General features: G+C 43.5%; 1 protein-coding gene across 1 annotated transcript; it reads left to right on the top strand.

Moving 5' to 3' along the window:
- The first annotated feature begins 1,024 nt into the window (after nt 1-1,024).
- LOC136443789 (protein draper-like) lies at nt 1,025-14,603 on the top strand. Its single transcript, XM_066441152.1, has 15 exons — nt 1,025-1,214; nt 3,175-3,270; nt 4,280-4,364; nt 4,841-4,983; nt 5,346-5,445; nt 5,845-6,026; nt 8,617-8,748; nt 9,126-9,212; nt 9,517-9,666; nt 10,577-10,711; nt 11,179-11,310; nt 11,877-11,996; nt 12,975-13,103; nt 13,611-13,705; nt 14,178-14,603. Exons 1-15 carry the CDS (start codon nt 1,151-1,153, stop codon nt 14,244-14,246), a joined length of 1,719 nt encoding a protein of 572 aa, XP_066297249.1. The 5' UTR covers nt 1,025-1,150; the 3' UTR covers nt 14,247-14,603.
- Nucleotides 14,604-15,549: the final 946 nt, after the last annotated feature.

The raw sequence follows: 15,549 nt of genomic DNA, 5'->3' as shown, positions 1-15,549 counted from the left end.
TTAATAAACGAATTGAAAAAAATATTGCAAGGCCCTTTTTCACAAGAGGGCGATCAGTGAGCGATAAAAATCGGATTTACGCGACCCTTGAATTTATAACTGGAATATGATTTAAGAGGTAAAACTTTTACTTAAAAGACAACAAGACACGAAAACTCAAAATAAAAATTGTTCTCCGTCAACGAAATTCGTTGATCGAGCAGTCAAATCCTGGTCGTTCGCTGGTCACAGCCTCTCATAAAAAAGGGTGTTACATGACAAAATCGTTCATTATGTACAGTTCAGTGAAAAGCCCCTGTCACACTTGTGTGTATATACAAGTCCGCATGAGTTGCGTATTAACATGTTTTTGGTCTAGGTTAAGTTTGCAGCCTAATAAGGGATTTCGTAGGTTCGATCACTAGTCTGCACAACGGTGGGTCAAAGTAGGAAACAACTTTTTCCCCGCAAACCTTACTTAAACCAAAAAAATTTAACGCAACTCCCGCAACTCACGCGCACTTGTAACAGTTGGAAAAGTTCTTCGCATGGTGCTACTTGTCTACTCATTGAAGCGTCCAAAATATCAGGATCAAAGATACAAATGGCTCCAACCAAAGAAATGACACCTTCTCAATCGTGCCTGAATTAGTTACGTTCTGAAATAAGTGACCAATCGCCTTTGGCGGCAACGCTGTGCACATCCTGTTTTACGTAACGTTCTGGCCGGTTTGCATCTTTGAAGATAATGGAAATGGCGGAAAGGTCATCAAACCGTCGCTTGAACTATGTAAAAAGATCCAGGGGTATAATCTCTAAGACTAGCACTGATTTTTGGTTCGTAAAATTGTCTAAACGTCGACCGGGAAAACGGCAATAACCCAAAAGCTGGGTTCAGCCAAGACCTGGTTGTTTTCGTGCGAGCGTCCATGCGGCACGGAGTCCTATTGAGCCCGTAGAAATGCCTCCACCCTCGAGCCGACTGAAGGGCGCTCCAGACGCGGATATCGCCACGAATCACTGCGCACGGGCTAACGTAGTGGGCACTTCTGGGGCCCTCTCCCGCGCAACTGCCGCATGACTCAGAGGGAGCGAACCCTCCAGAAAAGTGGTGATATCGTCAGCCAGTCACCCTTGTCCGGTCTCACTCGCTATCACAGATCACGACAAAATGGCGGCGACGACTTCATTCTCCTGCTTCTTTTTACTCGCATCTTGTGTGCTGCATTTGGCAGGTAACGTGAATACTTTTGTTTTCAAAACGTTCTTATTTTCGTTCTATTTGGACGTTCTATCCGTATGTTCTATTCGAAAGTTCTATCCGTATGTTCTATTCGGGCGTTCTATTCGGTGTTCTATTCGGATGTTCTATCCAGCCGTTCTATTCGGGCGTTCTATTCGGATATTCCATTCGGATGTTCTATTCGTGTGTTAGATTCCACAGGCTTGTTCGATTTTGTGATCTTGTTAGGTTGGAGAGGCTAAGATTTTAATCAGACTCGCAAACAAGGTCAACCTAAGTGGATTTTTCGTTTGACTGAGAAAACAACTTGAGAGGGCGGTACAAAAGCTTCGATTGCGTGAACGTGTAATCATTTCTTAAAATCTTCTGTTTGTGGTTCTGTCTGAGGGAATACATGTATAAAGAAATATGTCATATTGTACATGTAGTTACCTCTGAAAACGTAACATAGTATTTACCTAAACTATGTTGCTTCTTTTAGCAAAGTCTTACCCAATCCCGTCTTATTTGTACATGTAGTTGTGGCCAAATACAAACTGCATCAAATCAAGTCGTTAATTGCAAAAGATCTCAATACGGATAACTAGAAATTGTACGTGAAGATCGGTGATATCGTAGATTTAGTGTACACATTTAAAAGGCAATGAGGCGGATTTGAAGGCATTTGATACGCCATTTGCTTTATCAAGAGGACGGCAGCCACCAGCAGCAGTTAACGATGATAGAAACTCTGTTATTTCAGTTCTCTTTGATTGTAAAACATACATGACTAAGGCGTTGATATTTCCCGTATAGACGAGAGGGTATCCAGGTTGGCTAAAACAGTATCTCTAGCAATATTAGTGTTACGTTTAGTTGGAAGGATACAAAATTCTTTCTACACGCGTTTCTAAAATTCAATATCACCAAGGTCCGTTGTCATAACAAAACCGTACATATACCTCGTGATTCTGAACGACAAGAATAGAAGAGAGCACTTAACTTCTTGATGTTGATACTTGTCTGTAATTACTATGAGGGTACTTAAGTCAACTCGCTAACTCTCAGAGAAGGGCAAGAGTGTGGCGGTGTCATTTTTGTTGTAACCACTGGTGGGGCAATAAGTGATTTTTGGTCACCCGCTCTTGATAAATGGGTGAACATAGAATCACAAGTGACACCACGAAACCACTTGTCGAAACAATACGTTTTAGGTTGCAAGAGGAAGCGGATTTTAGGTTTAGTCATTTCTGAAAACGTCTTAACACTCAAATAGTTGGAATGGATACTTGTATTGAAATTCTTATCTGCTTCTTAAGTATGTTTGTATTCAATCAAACTTTCATAGCACTGCTCATGAAAGGATTAGTTTCTTTTTATATATGTAAATGTAGAAAAGTCTGTACACTAAAAGAATTGAATGGTACATAAATATTTCACAATCACTCGTCTACGTTTTGATGCCCGAAACTAGTATTCAGATTCCCTGCGAAATGTTAAGGGTTTCTAAGATATCATCTTATATTTCACATGTTTCAAACAGATTTTTCTTTTGTTGTTACTTAATGTCTAGAAACGTCTGTGCACTCAAACATGTTAAAAAGGTACTAAACGCCATAAACCACTTTTCTTCTTGTAATGTCATGTACTTATAACAGAACAAAAGCCTTTTCTATGTTTATTGTCTTCTGTAAAAACATTTAAGCTTAAAACACCCGTTTATGAGCTTATATCAAACACCACGTCTATTATTCTATCAAATGTTCTTCCTTTTCTGACGACATATAGATGCAGACAGCGTTGTGCCATTATGAACACAAATCTTATGTGAAATTTCAGCTCTACAAATCGTAAATGAAATGACGGCAACAAAAAAAAGGTCATCATACATGTACACGTAACTTCACGAGCCTACAACGAGCTTATTTTGTCATATCTTTAGTCTTTAAGTTCTTTTGTACTGTTTTTTCCAGCCTCCTACCCGGACCTGGTGCTTGTGAACCGATATCCGTACGTGCAGGACGATGGGACGGCGGAAATGTACTGCGTGTCCAACTTCGTCGATGCCGGTCAGTTTTTTCTCTCTTTTTTTTTCAAAGTGTCAATCTTTATTTTGTGAACCCAGTAATTACAATGTTGAAGATATCTATGTACAATGTCACTATCTTATATCCACACTTATATTACTTAAGGTTTTACAATGTGATAATCGTCATATTGGCTACATTTTCTTAAAACACTGCTAGTATTAAAGTCATAAACATGGACATGTTAAAAATTAGCGGTAACTCAAGAATACTGGTAAATCACTGCGTCTACTGTAATCGACAAATAATCTTACAACACTGCTAATAACACTGATCATAACAGTATCGTCTATGAGGGTATCTTGAGAAATACTGGTATGCCTTACATTTCCCTCCTGTAAGTGTTCAGTGTCAGTTCTCTAGATCCTCTAGAGAAATGAAATAATTGTATTTAAAGTGGAAAATATATATTGTAGAACACTAGTCGAGGCCTCGCCTTCAGGAGAAAGTTTTAAAACGGATTACACGCATCATGTGTTGTCGGTAGGGTGGAATGTAACCTGAACATTTGGTTCATGGCGCCAATGCTCTATTATAACACATAGTTGACACGAGTGCTAAGCTTATAACAGATAAAGTAGTACATTATGTGAACGTAGCAAGTGTGTGTGACGAATTTGAACCTTCATTTCATAAAACTACACACATACCAAATATCATTACAATCAGTCAATGACTCCTTCAGTTGCACATCCACACACACCCTCACACACATCCACACACACACACACACACACACACACACATGCACACACACACACGCACGCACACACACACACACATCCACACACTCACACACACACACACACACACACACGCACACACACACACACACACATCCACACACGCACGCACACACACACACACACACGCACACACACACATCCACACACGCACACACACACAGACACACGCACCCCCCCCCCCCCACACACACACACAGACACACAAAAGAACACTGAAACATGGTGATATGCATTTCCTACTGCAGATCTGAACTGGAACCTACTGCCCACCCTGGGTAGAGACGCGCAAGAGATGATTGACAACCAGGACCGCTGGCTCGCCGGAGGAGCGTACGTACCACGTTGTCTTTATCTTTATCTTTATCTTTAAGTACCACCTTGTCATCGTTATCATGTTGATTTTCAAGAAAAACTTTAAGCTTATTGAACCATTCTGTCATCGGTATCCTAAAGACTTGTTGATAAATCTACACGATTTTTCCGTACACCAAGTAAAGTGCCTTTCGATCTGAATGGAGTTTAAACTGTAAACGCCAACACAATAAATTGGACCAAATTTTCGACTGATCAGCTCCAGCCTTTCGATCTGTTTTCTGCTCCTACCAAAGCTTGCGTTAACTTACGTTACCTTACGTTACGTTACGTTATTTATCCTGGGCGAAAGCGTGCGTCACCAACGGCTCAGGGGTGCTCTGAAGTCGGTATCGGCCCGTTGAAGTCCTGAAGACTTGTTGAAAACTTGGTGCATCGAAAAAAAGTATTTTCGTCTTTCATTTCAACTTTTTTCTTTTCTCTTTCGAACCCAGGGTGCCCTCCCCATTCGCCATGACCGGCCGGCTGTTCGGCATCAACGCGGACGCGGAGGGATTCCGCGCAGGCGCATGGAACTGCTCCGACGACGGACAGGGGTTCGGGGCATGGGTCATCGGGGTCACCAACTTCCGCAGCAGTAAGTGCCTGTGTTTTCATTTCAATCTTATTTACCCAGGGACCGCATATCGCCACTGAGGCGGCCCACTGCACGAAATGGCCTCGGATCCTGGCGGATACGTACAGGGATTCCTCCGGAAATATTCCAGATCCCGGTGCGGATTTAGCGTATCCGTTAGTTACGTTGTATCCGCCTGTATCTGTCAGTATCCGTCAGTATCCGCAAAAAATGCAGAAAAAATCCTGGGATACGAGGCCATTTCGTGCAGTGCGCGGGTTTCTATGTGCCCAGGCATACATCAGCAAGACATAGTGTAATCATTGAGTAACAACATGTCTGGTGGTTTAGTTATTATTCATGTGGCATGTGTTTTTCTACAGCCGCCATCAAACCGCTTAAAGTGACGCAGACGGTGAACGAGGGAGACCGCGGGGTGAACCTCATCATGAACCAGACTGTCCCTGAAGCCTTCACCAAAAGGTTCATTTTTTACTTCCCCCTCAATGAGGTATAGCTTCTGGCGTCTCTTTGCCTCTTTGCCGCCCTCTCTCTCTGTCAGTCTCTCTTTGTCTCTGTATTTGTCTCTGTCTCTCCCACTCTCTCTCTTATTCGTAAAGAAAACCTAATATTATAAGATTTAAAAACACCTTTTTCGTGATCGGTAGTTCAGACACCCCTCCTGGCGCTGAACCTGTTTCCTCGTCTCTCTCTGTCTCTGTCTGTCTGTCTGTCTGTCTGTCTCTCTCTTTCTGCCCGTCTCTCTCTGTACCTGTCTCGTTCTGTCTTTCTTTCTTTCTCTGCCCCTCTCTCTGTATGTCTCTCACTGCGTAAGTATCCGTCAAGTAAAGTAAAGTAAGTTTTAAAAACATTTTTTTCCAGGTGGAACCGCGGTCCAAACGTGATCGGCAGCTCGGACACCCTGTCCCTGAGCCTGGACGAGAAGCGCGGCGGGAACACGCTCGAACAGTTTGTGAGCCCGGGCCGGGGCGTGCTGGACTGCTACCAGCAGGGGCAGAGAGAGGACCCGACCAAGGCCGGCATGATGCGTGTCATCGTCAGATGTAAGACTTATGATAGCCCTTATTATCTTTGCCACGAAGATTATGTTTTGGGTAGCGTTTGTATGTGTGTGTGTGTGTGTGTGTAGTCGAACAGCATATCTCGAGAAGGCTTGGATGGATTGTCTTAATAGTTGGTATGTGGGTAGGTCTTGATGAGACCTGGAAATGATTTTGGATCCCCGAGCGGCTTGTTACGGTACTGCAGCGGAATATCCTGGGGTTCTCTTCGGGGCTGTAGGAGCTTTCCGCCGCCCGGGTCAACTTCGGCACCCCGTAGCCGTTTGACGCGGTTCGTGCCGGAGTCAACCGGGGCAGTGGGGAGCTCTTACAGCCCGAGAGCCGGCACAATCCACTGTAGGCAGGCTACCAGGTTAGTGGATTGCCTTTAGAGTTACAGTCATCAGTGGTTTTTAGGCAGAGGATGGAGGGGAGGCCGCTACGATCACGGGTGGACCCAACCAAAGCCGGCATCGTTGTGGAGCCGGTTGTGCGGAGGCTGTGCAGTCCTGTTGCACATTGCTCTAACATATCTATCCTCCCATAGATTAATTATCTATTAACGAATACACATTGTATGTCATTTGCAAAAAAAATGCAGTTATTCAAGCAACTGGATATGAATTTTGAAACGGTAAGGACCACTACTTTTGGTCAGTGACGATGAGCGAGATTTGTCGATCAGTAGGTTTACCACGAACTAAGAACTGTAGACTTGTTATTGTATAACCCAGTATCAACAGGATGAGCTGAAGAGAAGCCACACGTATTTCTGTACATTTTGCTCATGATGAATGTACTTAATGATGCTAGAGTGAGACAAGATTGATATTTTCTATCATCAGTTACAGCCAAATAAATCGTAATAGCCGGTTGTACTAGGGAGTTTCCAAGACAGATGGGCAGCGAATACGACTGCATTTTGGGCCTGTTATTGTGTAAGGATGTATCCAAAGGATGTGTTAGAGAAAGGCAGACATGCAGAAATGGAACATGCAGTTTTCATCTGTCATGACGAAGTGGCAATCACATATTACTATAATGAGACACACGAAATTTTTTCTAGTATCATATTCCAGTCCAACAAAGCATAATAGCTGGTGTTACTAAGCAATTTGTTTGCCAGAGAGGCAGCGAATCCGGCATCACAGTAGACCTGCTATTGTATAAGGCCGTATCAATACCACTTATTGAAGAGATGCTTCCATGTATTTTCCCACCTTTTCCACGATAAAGGGGCTCTTTTCCGGTATTAATTTCAGCTGAATAACCCTTGATTGCTGGTGTAACCAGGCAATTTACTCGTAGTTGCCAAAAATGGAGCGAATCCGGCAACGTTGTAGGCTTGTTATTGTATAGGGTCATATCAATGGGATGTATTGAAGAATTCTAACGTTACATACATTTTCTTTTTTTTTGCCCCAGAGGAAGAGGTGCTTACAGGTGCTAGAATGAGACAGAAGTGATATTTTCTAGTATTAATTACATCGGAACAACGTGCAATAGCCGGTGTAGCTAGGCAATGTACTATTCAGAAAGGCAGCAAATCCGGCAGTGTAGTGGATTGTATAAGCACGTTTTCCATGAAGAATGGGTACTTGTGGTGTACGGAATGGGAGAGAATGGCTCTTTTCTGTTCTGGTATCAATTACAGCCAACATAAACTTGATGGTCAGTGTTACCAGGCAATGTTGCTTGAGGGGGCAGCAAATCCGGGAATGAAATATATCAAAACCACATCTTCACAATATCTATGTATGTGACAATACTTTACTTTTGGGACTGCATTGTAAGCAGTAACACCTAGCTTCAGTGCACAGTTAACCAGTCAGAATTGCATTAAACTAAAGAAGATGACGGTCACCGAAACGTCGTTCTTGAAAAATATGTGGTTGTGATTAAAGAACTTTGCTATTTAGTCATTTACGAACCTGATGAAACTATTCATAGACGTTCAAGTATGAAAGTTACTAACCCGTTTCCTCCCGGACGCTTAGTGAGTTAGTGCACCTTGGCGCAAGTGGTAACCCACCCCCGCTGCTTGGCCATCGAATTCCGTGGATCTCGTGGGCCAGAGTTCGATCGTAGGGTCTCACACCCAGCTCGAACATTATGTAAGGGATTACTTTCGTCATTTCGGATGGTGACGTAAAGCCGGCGGCTCCGTGTATGAGGGAACTTCATGTGCAAGCCTCAAGCGTCAAACCTCTGCACGAAAAAGAACCCAACACACATATCGTGAAGAGTAAGAGTGATGATGAGTGCTTGGCTAAAACGAAGCAACCTGCAGCGAAGCCACATTGTACTACAAGCTATAGCTACTTTTGGCAAATCTCTAAACATTACACACAACATAAATAGTTTGCTCTGGGAAGCTTTCGAGACGAACACTCTCTTCTTCAACCCGGTACAGTCAGATCTCGTCTTGGAGTTCTCTTGTCACGTGACTTGATGTTGATCATCATTGCCAAAAGACAGTCATATACAGGCTTGAGATAGTGACGCCCCTTGTCCATGTTTAAGCTATAGCTACTTCAAGAAAAAAAAAAACGATGCCCCACATTAATTGAGGATGACTGTTTTACCTTTTTAGCGTGTCCTGAGGGGAAGTTCGGCGGGGGCTGTACGGATGACTGCCCGAGGTGCTACAACGGCGGGATGTGCCATGACGAGACGGGGGAGTGCATCTGCCCGCCCGGGTTCAAGGGGCGCAACTGTGAAGAACGTGAGTCTGGTTTCCTTTTCTTACATCTTCTTTGTGCCTTTCGTCTCAGGTCTGTGATCTGCCTTTTAGGTAACCCTTGATACATACAAGAATAACAACGAATAAGCAAAAATGAACACGGATACTAGTACTAGAACTAAAAGTTACGTGGCTTGGAGCTCCTGTTCTGTACATGTGCCTGTCTGCCTGTCTGTCTGTCTGTCTGTTTGCTGTCTGTCTGTCCGTATGTATGAATAACATTAACTTTACCTCCCTATCCTAGCATGGAGAGGCAACAAGTGCATGATGACCAGTGAATGGAGCTGCTGTTCTGTACATGGTCTGTCTGTCTGCCTGCCTGTGTCTGTATAACACCGTAAATCACCTCTCTATCCCAGCCTGCGGAGGTAACAAGTTCGGAGTGAACTGTACGCACGACTGCAAGCGGCCCCACCGCGATGACCAGTGCATGGAGCTGCTCCTTTGTACATTTGTTTATCTGTATGTCTGTCTGTATGTCTGTCTGTGTCTGTCTGTCTGTTTGCTGTCTGTCTGTATAACACCGTACCTTGCTTCCCTTACCCAGCATGCGGAGGTAACAAGTTCGGAGTGAACTGCACGCACGACTGTTAGCGGCCCCACCGCGACGACCAAATCTGTCTGCCTGTTTGTCTGTCTGTTTGCTGTCTGTCTATTTGCCTGTCTGTCTGTCTGTAAGCATGCATGTGGGTAGGTACATGTATATGTAAGTCTTTCTGTAATACCTACTCTCTCTCCCGTCCATCCCAGCCTGCGGAGGTAACAAGTTCGGAGTGAACTGTACGCACGACTGTAAGCGGCCCCACCGCGATGACCAGTGCATGGAGCTACTGCTCTGCATGCCGGACCCCTGGGGATGCACCTGCGCTACCGGATTCCGCGGGGACGAATGCGACGAGTGTACGTTGTTTAGTCCCTGTCGTACCGTGCTGTAACTGGTCAAAACAACAAGATAAAAGTTCTTTTAGTACCCATATTAGCATGGAAGTTTTTCGCTGTACATAAAATTATGGAAATGTTTAATTTTGTTCCATAGCAAAAGTTTTTACTAGACCTTGTTAAAGATAGGCGAGAACCTTTATTCTTGGAGCGCGACGAGTATACATGTACGTTTGGACATTCATTAGTCTTTATGGTACTGCAATGAGGGAACAAAAAGGATAAATCATATCATATACCAAACATTAGAATCTCCCAATGACAACGTACGCTTTTTATGCGATTCTGCGACAAAGGACATTTTTGTGATCAAATTGTCCTGATAGCCATGCCACTGCCATTGTCATTTTCACATCAGGAATGATCTAAATATTCTCTGTAAAGAAGGGGTTAGATGGGTATATGGTTATTTTTACTAGTCAAAACAACAGGATAAAATATAAAAGTCAGAGTCCCACACTGTCATGAAACGCTCGTTCTCATTTGAATGTACACATTTTGTAACCTCCGTTACCGTTAGAAGTAAGACGTTCCTGACATTAAGATATGCCACATATAAGGTACGCAACTGCCGTTTTTAAAAGCTAGAAAAGTTTTAAGTCGTCATAAAAACTACAGTTTGACATCTTATATGTGGCATATCCTAATGGCAGGAACGTCTTATTTCAATCGGTAACGGAGATTACAAAATGTGTACATTTAAATAAGAACGAGCGGAAAGTCCATCTGCATTAATACGTAACGCACCATTATTTGGTATGGGTATGGTTTTTACGCTTCAGTGCTTGACTTGCCATAATATCCCCCATAGGTTTCAGTTCTACTAGCAGAAAATCCTGATTTGACTTTTATCTTTTCTCCCCTCCAAAAGTCTGCCCACAGGGAAGGTTCGGAGCCGACTGTAACCAGAGGTGTAACTGTAAAAACGACTCGAACTGCAACATCTACACGGGCCGCTGTCCGGAGGGGTGCAGGGAGGGATGGAAGGGCGCCACGTGTCAGGAGGGTAGGCTATCATTGCCTTTCTTCTCTTACCTTCAACATAGTAAACCATTCTATATAATGTAAGCATGCAAACAGATCTATACAATCTTTAGTAGCCAAAATCACATAAAGAAAGTTGGAACGCTATTCCTTTCGATGGACGACCTAGTCCACCTTTGAGGGTAGAACAGTGTCGAACATGACTACACTAGTACTTCTCTCTGAAACGTTTAAATCTAAATTTGTCTCTTTCCTCTGCTTCTATGTGTGTGTGTCTTCCTCTCCGTCTCTGTGTCTCCGTCTCTCCTGGTCTCTCTCTGTCTCTCTTCGTCTACCTCTTGTGTGTCCCACTCTGCCTCTCTCTGTCTCCGTCTGTCCTTTGCTCTCTGTCTATCTATCTGTCTGTCTGTCTGTCTGTCTGTCTCTCTGTGTCCCTGTCTCTCTCTCCCTCTCTCTCAAATATAATATTTCACACCCGTCCCCGTCCAGAGTGCGCCCCCGGCGAGTTCGGGTCAGACTGCCTGCTGCCGTGCCACTGCCTGAACGACGAGACGTGTGACGGCGCGACCGGACACTGCCCGCCCGGCTGCGCCGCGGGGTGGCTGGGACCATCGTGCCAAGGTAGACTAAGTCCCTCCCGCATTAGATGGTGCATAGGGCGGCGCCCATCTCCGTTTCAATAGCCCTTGGCCCACAAAAATATGTGCAGTCACTACAGCAGGGGGCTAGTCCACTGGTAGTGGCTTGTGTGTTCAATTATCATACTCTTTCCAAAATGCTGAGTGCTAAGCAGAGAAAGCAGCATGTAGCATTGTTCAAAGTCTTCCGTATGACTCGACCCTCCAAATGCAAGACACTCTTATCACTTGGCTATTGCACCGGTCTACCCGTGCGAAGATTAGGGGTACTAAAACCATAGTATTACACAGAAAGATGGACTCCCGAGGCCATACTGTTCCTTTGGACAAAATCAAAGAACTAGACGCTGAACTGGACTGATTCAGGGCACACCAACCATCACTCAACAAAGACGGCATGACCAATCGCTGAGGGTGATTGGTCACTTGAATAGCGAGGAAGTGCCTGGACGTGTATTACATTCAAATACCAGTACAAAGACATTTACGTTACAAAGCATAATGTTACTTATCCACTTTCTTTAAGACATCTTGCCTTTCTCTCCCCAGAGCCAGACGACTGCGTGACGAACGAGTGCCTGAACGGCGCCACCTGTAACGACCTTCGTGACGCCTACAACTGCAGCTGTCCCATCGGCTGGATAGGGCGCTTCTGTGAGACCATGACGCGTAAGGAAACTCAAGTTCACGTTCAGATAATACATCAAACACATACACACCCTCAAATCTAAGACCATAGACAACATGACGCGTAAGGAAACTCAAGTTCAAGTTCAGACAATAGATTAAGCACATACACACCCTCAAATCTTAGACCATAGAAAGCATTTACACATCACCATCATCAAGTGATTAAACATTTCACTTCCCCTCCCATCGTACGTGTGCAAACACAAGATCTCCATCGGCTGGATACGGCGCTTCTGCAAGACCATGGCGCGTAAGGAAAGTCTCAAGGCTAAGTTCCGACAATCCATTACACACATACACACCCCAGAATCATAGACGTTATCATATCTCCAAGCATGTGTTGAGATGCAACTGCCGCTGCCCCATCGGCTGAATAGGGCACTTCTGCGAGACTATGACGCGTGAGGAAACTCAACTTTAAGTTCAGACAATCCATTACACACATACACACCCCAGAATCATAGACGTTATCACATCTCCAAGCATGTGTTGAGATGCAACTGCCGCTGCCCCATCGGCTGAATAGGGCGCTTCTGCGAGACCATGACACGTAAGAAAACTCAAGTTCAAGTTCAGACAAGCCATTAAACACATGAAACACCCCCACTCATCGTGCCAGCACCCTACCATTTACGCATGTGCCGAGATGCATCCAGAACGAATCATCATAAATACAAAAGCATATTAAATAGATACTCAAAGTGTAGACCATAAAAGCAACATGAGGTGATAACTGAAGTTGAACAAAAAAGACGGTCCCCTATGACGATGTTAGAAGCAGGACACATTAACGAGACAAAGGTGAAACAAGTTTTATATAAGCTTTCGGATGGGGCGATGTAGTATTGAGCAATTGCCAAAATATTGCGATGCCTGATTGTCTGATCCTTTACAAACTTGGCCAAATATTAAACCATAAGTTGTCGCAAGGCTTACGTGTATCTCTCTGTCTTACAGCGGAGCCGTGCCGTGACCTGAAGCCGTGCGAGAACGGCGCTACCTGCGTGGCTCTGAGTGAGGAGGAGTACCGATGCGACTGCGCAGAAACCTACGAGGGACAACACTGCGAGGTGCAGAACCTGCCTGGTACGTATGTAGGGACAAAACTGTGAAGCACAATACCTGGTACGTAAGTAAAGCCCCCCCTCTCACTGGACCCGCGGCACGCTGGCGGCGTCGCTGCTTCTTAGATAGGATTTGTGTTACCCTTGACTTTATAATGGGGATATCATTCAAAGTATGACCAAAAAGACAATAAAACACACAAAGCTTGAAAAGATTAATTTTTGTCGATGAAACTCGTTGAGTGCTTTGTCAATTCGATCGCCCACAGCAACGCCGCTCAGTGAGAGGGGGGCTTAAGAGCAAGACTGTGAAGTACGTATGGGATGACATGTGGACAAATTGTTGTTATCTCTGGAACACATTGCTACAGAAATCTTCATCATGAAAACAGAGGTCTGGAGTCCGTTCATTCACAACTGGCAGGGTTGTTGATCAAGAATCTAGTTGATACGTAAGTATGAGGGACAGCACTGGATGGGAAGTCTGCCATCTCTAAATTGCCTTGTTTTTCATGATTGTTGTTCACAGAGGAGGCCGGTTCTCCTGTCGGGGCTATTGTGGGCGCTCTCGTGGCCGTGCTGCTTATCGGCGGGATAGCAGGAGCGGCGTACTACTTCCTCAAGGTATTAGGAAATAACGCTTATTTTTGTGTTCTAATCCAATAATGCTCCAGTTGAAACTTAATTAAAGCCACATACAGTCATTTACATCGTTTTGACTTTAGTATTCTACGATATCAGTATCTGTTTTCCGGCATATTTGTTTTGCAATTTACATACATTTTCTCCTTTTTAAGCTGCTTTGTATGACTTACAGTATGGCCGAAACCTTTTTCTTTTTTTGGAAACGGACGAAAATGGATGCGCACGCAGATGTCATCCATATTATCAAACCAACGTGGTCTTACTCTTACATAAACAAGATAAAACACATTATAGAGTTGGCTGCCAATGTGCCAACACTAAGCACATTTTGCAACCAAGAGTACATGCACAAATTACCAAGGTATTTCAGAGACCATCAATAATGCATGCATGTAGGCCTGCCATTTGCTAATAAAGCCATCTCTCTCTCTCTCTCTCAATCTCTCTTCAGGTGAAGAAGAGCAAGGGGAACGAAGGAAGGGTCTCACCTGAAGCACAGGCAGAGAGCGACGAGGAGTAAGACAAACGTCTCAAGACGCATGTTTAAGTGAAAGTCATCACTTAATGAGTAGGACAAAGACGGATGTTTAAGTGACAGTGAAAGTGATCGCTTTCACTTCACAATCACAAGTCTAAATCCTCTTAAAGGCTACATTTTAGAAGGGAAATTTTGCTTTTATTTCCACAAGGCAGAATCTGAACAGACAGTCCAAGTGAAAGTGAAATTACTTTTCTGAATTTGCTGTTCACTTCACTTTCACATGTCCGATTTCTTTTAATTCGTGGAAAGGCTGATTGACTCATCGCAAATTTTCAATTGTAATCTATGTCGAAACATCATTTCATTTCAAAACCCATGAAAGTTTTTTTAGTGAAGAGGAAAACAACAGGAGAAAGGAAAAAGGAAAAACACTAAAGTGACTTTCGTCCAAATGTTGGTAAACCAATGAAGCTGTTATAAAGTATGACATAAAACATCAAAAATGTTTCAGAACAAAAGTGAAAAGAATGGTTGATTTCAGCAATGAAATCTATGTCCATAGCAAAACATCGACAAAGGAGGACATGGACCATAAAGATGCGCACCGCCAGAAACTGGTGATAGATTAATGTAAATGTACTTGTTAAGCCAATATATTTGCTAACTATAAGTCTTAATCTATATATAATCGGTGAAAAGATAAGTATTTAATGGTGACGGGTATTATTTGTGACAAGGACCGTGACGTCTAGCATTCAAATAGGAGTCAGAATCGCATAAGACAAGCCATTAGTTCAGCATTACATTCTCCATAAACAGGAGAAACCTTGCAGCATCATGTAGGCACTTTAGAGAAGGCAAAAACTTATTTCTATTTGTAAATTTGAAAAGAAATTAGGAAGTTAAATAAAATTCTTGGAAATTGAAAGATGCTAAACGTCATACATCTTTTTCGGGTATCCTACGATGTAAAAATGCAAATTCACATACTTCTTCTCGAATAACATTTTGAGGTCTTTAGAAAATTCTGACTATATATACGTTGAAATGCTATAGACGAACTGACTGACTGACTTAATATGACTGACTGACTGACTGACTGACTGACAAACAAGGACGGGAACACGTGACTAATTACCTAGAAACGGGGAACAGCCTACGTCACATTACGTCATAAAAATGGCGAGGGGCAGCTGACCAACGATCTCAGCACCATTCGAAGCAAAATATTGTCACCATGTTCTTAAATTAAGTCAAAATATAGGGAGTGTATCATACAACTGAGTTCCCTATAGCTCGAATTAATTCCAAGACATGAGGATGTTATTAGGCTTCAGGTGAT

Source organism: Branchiostoma lanceolatum, chromosome 10 (genome assembly GCF_035083965.1).
Source record: "Branchiostoma lanceolatum isolate klBraLanc5 chromosome 10, klBraLanc5.hap2, whole genome shotgun sequence".
Lineage (NCBI taxonomy): Eukaryota > Metazoa > Chordata > Leptocardii > Amphioxiformes > Branchiostomatidae > Branchiostoma > Branchiostoma lanceolatum.
This window is presented reverse-complemented; position numbering and strand designations above follow the sequence as displayed.